Source organism: Lygodium microphyllum, chromosome 4, assembly GCF_053477565.2.
Source record: "Lygodium microphyllum isolate KBCC chromosome 4, Lygodium_microphyllum_v1.1.10, whole genome shotgun sequence".
NCBI classification, from domain to species: Eukaryota; Viridiplantae; Streptophyta; class Polypodiopsida; order Schizaeales; family Lygodiaceae; genus Lygodium; species Lygodium microphyllum.
Genome location: NC_141138.1, coordinates 29,138,824 through 29,145,094, shown reverse-complemented (window position 1 = coordinate 29,145,094; position 6,271 = coordinate 29,138,824). Strand labels below are relative to the sequence as shown.

General features: G+C 44.5%; 1 protein-coding gene across 1 annotated transcript; it reads left to right on the top strand.

The window, feature by feature from the left end:
- The first annotated feature begins 802 nt into the window (after positions 1-802).
- Positions 803-5,510, top strand: LOC148036903 (uncharacterized). The gene is made up of 2 exons (XM_087677203.1): positions 803-1,347; positions 5,022-5,510. Exons 1-2 carry the CDS (start codon positions 1,039-1,041, stop codon positions 5,061-5,063), a joined length of 351 nt encoding a protein of 116 aa, XP_087533329.1. The 5' UTR covers positions 803-1,038; the 3' UTR covers positions 5,064-5,510.
- The last annotated feature ends 761 nt before the right edge of the window (positions 5,511-6,271 follow it).

The following is a 6,271-nucleotide window of genomic DNA, read 5'->3' as shown; positions in this document are numbered from 1 at the left end:
TTGATGGTTATTTACGACAAATCACGGGCAGCAAGGAGTTGATTGACTACAATAAATGGATTGCTATAACTGGCATCTGCTTGAGTAGTCATGATCATTACAGGGGCAAAACAGACAAGTCTTGCTGATGGCACCTTCTATTTGATGAAATCTAATGAAATCACGAGCAACAAAAACTAGTTGATGCATACAGTTCTTGATGTCTAGGCCCCAATTTGATTCCTTCACGAGCAGTAGATCATGTTCAGGCATAACCTTTTGATGCTAATTGTGAGCATATGATTAGTGAATTTATGGGAACCTTGTCAATGAGGAAGTAACAGTTTTTTTTCAAGGACTCAGAGCAAAGGCTGGTGGCCTCTCATCGGTAATATTATCATGATTACAGCAGCCCTTTGCATGTTTCTCTAAATATCATGGCTAGACGTGTAGAGAGACCCTCAGCAAAGTAGCATGTGACCCGCTGGATGGCATCGCTATGGTGGCAATGTAGCATCCACATCATTGCAATGGATGTGTTGATTAGAGTCTGCATGATACTATACTACAAATGCGAAAGTGAAAAGCTATCAAATGGGGCTATATTGAGGACTCTCGAACCTCTGACTAACTTGTAGGATGATGCACAAGAAGTTCTGGACCATTGCCATGGTAATTCTGACATGATGAATTGTTAAACATCCTTTTGACACATCCTTTTGACACATGGGAAATTTTCAAAAGCTTCTTGTGATATGCAGGTCTGTGAATTGAAGAAATACTTGTGACAGCTGGCATCCACTATTTTCTATTTTAATTATTAACTAAGCGATGCAAGCCAAAAGGCGCATCGAATGTGTATAAAGAAAACAGACGCGTCTAATAAAAAAGAACCGATTCAGTTTTCTGTCTCTGCACGTGCTTCACAGCGCTGCTCTCCCTTCTCTGTGTGTATTTCGTTTTTCTACATGGTATCTCGCTGAGAGGTGCGCAGACCCTCCACGAAGAACCAAGGCGCTCCCTTCCCTCTGGTGTTGCTGATCCGGACAGCCTCATCCGATGGCGCAAGGGAACCGCTCTTACAAAATTGACAGGCTGACTGATACCAATTTTCAACCCTGGAAGACGAAAATGATTATGATCCTACAAACACAGGATCTAATGGCTGTAGTTGACGGCACCTCTGTGTGCCCCGCTCCTGCTGACCCTACATACGCTGATTGGAAGGCGAAGGACCTCAAGGCGAGGCTGGAAATGTTGCTCCACATGGAAGATGTGCAGACTCAGGCAGTAAGAACTCTCACCACAGCAAAGTCAATCTGGGATTATTTGATTGCTACATACGAACGGAAGAACAAGGCCTCTCAGGTAAACTTGTATAAAAAAATTAAATTCACTACACATGGAGGAAGATGGTGAGGCCGATAAATTCATTCGTCTTTGGCGTTTGGCTATGGATGACCTCATCATCTCTGGTCTTGTCCTTCCTGATGACTTTCAAGCTGTTTTGCTGCTCGCTGCTTTGCCTCCCAGTTGGCAACCGTTCATCACTACCAAAACCAATGTCCCTAACCTCACATTACCAATTCTTATTCCTTCAATCCTTGAAGAATATGAGATGCGCCGCACTGTAGTTCCCAATACTTCTTCATCATCCACCAGTATAGCCATGTTCTCACGCAATATGCCCTCACGAGGACGCCAATTTGGCTCCTCTTTTTCCAGGCCTTCTACCTCATCCAACTGGCGACCCAAGTCTTCATCTTCGAGATTTCAGCGACAGAACAGTAACAGACATCCTTCTCGCTTTACTAAACCATACTGTAATGCCTGTAAAGTCACTGGTCATGATGACAGGACTTGCTGGAAGCAACATGGGCGTCCTCGAAAGAACCAAGCAAACTATGTCTCTAATTCCGCCTCGGATGAGGAATCCGACTTGGAAACCTTCGAGACATGTTCCCAATCCTCAGAGGAGGATATATTCCTGTGCCTTATGGCCACACACATTTCTCAACCTTTACCCTATAATGTCCCTTCCACTTCCTGGATATTAGACACAGGGGCTACTTGTCATCTTACATCTAACCGTGAGGGCTTGAGACATTACAAACCCCTCACCAAGCCATTTGATGTTCGCTTTGGTAATAATACGACCCAACAAGCCTTGGGCGTTGGCACAGCACATATTATACTTTCGGATGGAAATGTAGTGGCCGTGAACAAAGTGTATTATGTGCCTCACGTAGCCAAGAATTTAATCTCAGTTAGCCAAATTGCAGAAACTGGTACTAAAGTCGAGTTTGGAGCTAACCATTGCACAATTCGTCACAGACTTCCTGGGGGTGTTCGGTATGAAGTTCTTGGTCCCAAAATTGGGAAACTTTACATTTTAGGACATTCTAAACTCATTGAGGAATGTCATAGTAGCTTCCTAACTCCAAATCCTGACTACAGCACGCTGATTTGGCATTATCGCCTAGGGCACTTAAACTTACCCACTATGCAAACTATTGCCACTCGCAATCTAGTATATCATTATGCTTTACCAAGGAAAAGCCGCTTAGATCTATGTGAGGGTTGCATATATGGCAAATTAGCAAATTCAAAATACCCATCTAGTAGAACATCAACATTCAATCCTCTTGAACTTGTGCATTCTGATTTGTGCGGCCCCTTACCTGTTATGTCTCTTCGCCAACGGCTTACTGTACCACACAATCCTCAGCAAAATGTCATAGCAGAAAGAAAGAACCGCTCGCTTATGAACATGGCACGTAGCATGCTTAAGACAGCTAATCTTTCTCCCTCATTTTGGGAAGAAGCAGTTTTCACCGCCTGCTATCTTCAAAATCGTGCTTTCACAAGGAGTATCAAACAAAATCCATACACTTTGTGGTATGGTCAAAAGCCAGATTATGCCAACTTGCGAATTTTTGGGTGCATTGCTTATGCCTACGTTCCACCTCAACGTCACAAGCTTGGTGATCATGCAATCAAAGCCTTTTTTGTCGGTTATGGTGAATCCTATGGCATCAAAGGCTATCGCCTATATGATTCTTCACAACGCAAGTTCTTTTACAGCCGCAGCCTCATCTTCGATGAAGATTCTCTGTTGACAACTAGAACTCACCTCCCTATGTTAGCTCCACCCTCAACTACGTCTTCTTCTACCTCTCCTTCTCCTATGACCCGGTCCACTACTTCGTGGCGCGCACCACCTGATCCTGCACCTGTAGCAGCTGCACCTCTACCTGCTGCCCTGCTTGCTCATGCCCATGCTCTTAATCCACCCCTCAACCCTCCCATAAACCCACCAACTCAGCCCATCACTCCACTGGTTCCCTCACGGATCCCAGCCAGCCATGGAAGTTCCCGCCACACTCGTTCCTTGACTCGCCTTGATTATGGCAAAACCATTCCCTATTCATCCTCTCATCCTCCTTGGGACCCAACCGGACCTAATTCAACACGAAGCAAGCCTCCATCTTTGGCACCTAGTTCTTCATCCTCTCGTAAGAAACCTACCTATCAACCACTCGCCATTCAGTGGGATACATTGGAGAAAGATCCTGCTTCACCCTCTTCTACACCCTCTTCTACATCCCAACCTGTTTCTACCCCTGAACCCCCATCGTTTGATTGCCCCAGCTCGTGGCCCACTTTGCCAAATACAAACTCTTCTCCTACTACCACTTCATCACCTCCAGAACCGCCACCTCGCATCAAATCTTTGGCGGAAATCTATAAGGAAACTGAGCCTTCTTTAGCAAATCTTGTGTCCTCGTCTTCTGACGATGACTTTATTGGCTCTACTTTCACTTCCCCGTCGTTACCTGCTGATGAAAGTGATACTGACCCTTTATCGGTAGAAGAGGCCCTTGCTGGTCCTCACTCACAACAATGGCAACAAGCCATGCAAGAAGAACTTGTCGCGCTGCAAAAAAACCAAACCTGGACACTTGTTCCACTACCCCCTGCACGCAAGCCTATTTCATGCAAGTGGGTGTTGCGACGCAAACTCCATCCTGATGGTTCAGTTGCTCGATATAAAGCTCGTCTTGTGGCTAGGGGTTTCAGTCAAGTTGCTGGTCTCGATTATGGCGACACCTTTTCACCCGTTCTTTGCATGTCCTCATTTCGTCTTCTGCTGGCTCTTGCCGCTGCCCTTGACTTGGAGCTATTTCACCTTGATGTTCAAACTGCCTTTCTTCATGGTGAACTGCCTGAAGAACTCTACATGGAGCAACCGCCATACTTTCAGTCGAAGACATCTCCTCACTCTGTTTGCAGACTCCATCGCTCTCTCTATGGCTTAAAGCAATCTCCCCGCCTATGGTTTCACAGGTTCAATGATTTTATGTTTTCGCACGGCTATCAACGGCTTCACTCTGAACCCAATGTGTACATTCGGCATACTCGTGATAGCTTTTTGATTGTGGCACTCTATGTTGATGACATTCCCTTGTTAGGCTCCACTCGTGCAGTCATTGATTCAGCTGTACGTGAGCTCAAATCTGCATTTCCCATAACAATTTTAGGGAATTTGACATACTTTTTAGGGCTGCAAATCATTCGTGACCGCTCTCATCAAACCATAATTGTCCATCAATCATCTTACATCAGTTCTATGTTAAAAGAATTTGGCTTCTCTGACATCAAACCCGCTATCACACCTCTTCCTGTTACATGTAAGCTTTCTATCAAAGATTGCCCAACCAATGCACATGAACAAGAATACATGTCGCAATTCCCATTCCGGCCTCTCATTGGTAAATTGCGGTACTTAGTTACTGGAACCAGGCCTGATATTTGTCATTCATGCAACCTCTTATCCCGCTTCATGCATAATCCCGGCATGGCGCATTGGAAATCACTCCTTCGGGTTGTCCGCTACCTCAAACATACTACTAATTATGGGATCAAATTTTCTTCTCAATCTACGAGTCAACCCATTTCTCTTCTTGGATGGTCTGACTCCGATTGGGGGGGGGAAACAGATACCCGCAGATCTACTGCTGGATTTGTGTTTATTCTTGCAGGGGGCGCTATCACTTGGCAATCCAAAAGGCAAACTTCAGTGACACTCTCAATAGCTGAAGCGGAGTTTGTAGCTGTGGCATTAGCTGCCAAAGAAGGACTATGGCTACAATCAGTCATTGAAGAACTCAGGCTAATTCCTAAACCATCTTTAAAGATTTTTTGTGATAACATGTCATGTATATTTTTAGCCAGCAACCCAAAGCATTCTGAAAAGACAAAGCATGTGGATTTGAAGTACCATTTTATACGCGAATTGGTGGAATCAAAGAAACTTGAGCTAGAGCATACATCAACACAAACAATGTGGGCTGACTTCCTAACCAAAGCTCTACCAGCTGATAAACACAAAGAATGTTCAGAACATGTTGGCTTACTCAGAGCTCTCACAGAAGAGGATGCCCTCGTCAAGGGGGCGTGAAGAAATACTTGTGACAGCTGGCATCCACTATTTTCTATTTTAATTATTAACTAAGCGATGCAAGCCAAAAGGCGCATCGAATGTGTATAAAGAAAACAGACGCGTCTAATAAAAAAGAACCGATTCAGTTTTCTGTCTCTGCACGTGCTTCACAGCGCTGCTCTCCCTTCTCTGTGTGTATTTTGTTTTTCTACATGAATTGTTTCACTGTGAAGACATCATCGGTAAGCAGTCATTTCTCTTGCTCAATTTCAAGTATTACATCATGTCCTATCACAATAGACAGGAGATCATGTAGCTCAATGGAATAAGAATGGACAAACCTGGAGCAACATATCCTGGAGTTCCTTTGACCTTCGAAGGCACTTCTTCAGAGCTTACATGCTTGGCAATCCCAAAATCTGTTAGTTTGGCCACCATCTCCTGATCTAAAAGTATGTTGCTCGGCTTCACATCACGGTGGACAATTTGTTTCCTAAGGCCATGATGCAAGTAGGTAAGCCCATTAGCCACACCCAATGCTATTTGCAACCTCAAGGGTAGACTCAACTTAATGGGCTCTTGACAATGGAGCATACTTCATGATCAGGAGATAGAACCTTGATGGCTGCGTCCGCTTGCTTGATTGCAGGTGCAAGTTGAAGAGTCAGATTGGTGGCCTTGTACACTTTGCTGCTTCCACCTTTTCCAATTATACAAGCTTCACTAAAATTCTGTCTTGCACATTCCAGTTCTTGGATTAAGAACTGCTTAATATGCATGTCATAGGCAGATACTGCTGGAGAAAGCAATGGTGAGACCTCCTTCACCTTCCATTTTGAGCAATGGTAA

Bases quoted from the DNA above. Each gene is read 5' to 3' on its own strand.
- LOC148036903 (XM_087677203.1), top strand. From the start codon at position 1,039: ATGGCGCAAGGGAACCGCTCTTACAAAATTGACAGGCTGACTGATACC. The intron at 1,348-5,021 runs GTAAACTTGTAT...TTATTCTTGCAG, and splicing joins GGAAGAACAAGGCCTCTCAG to GGGGCGCTATCACTTGGCAA.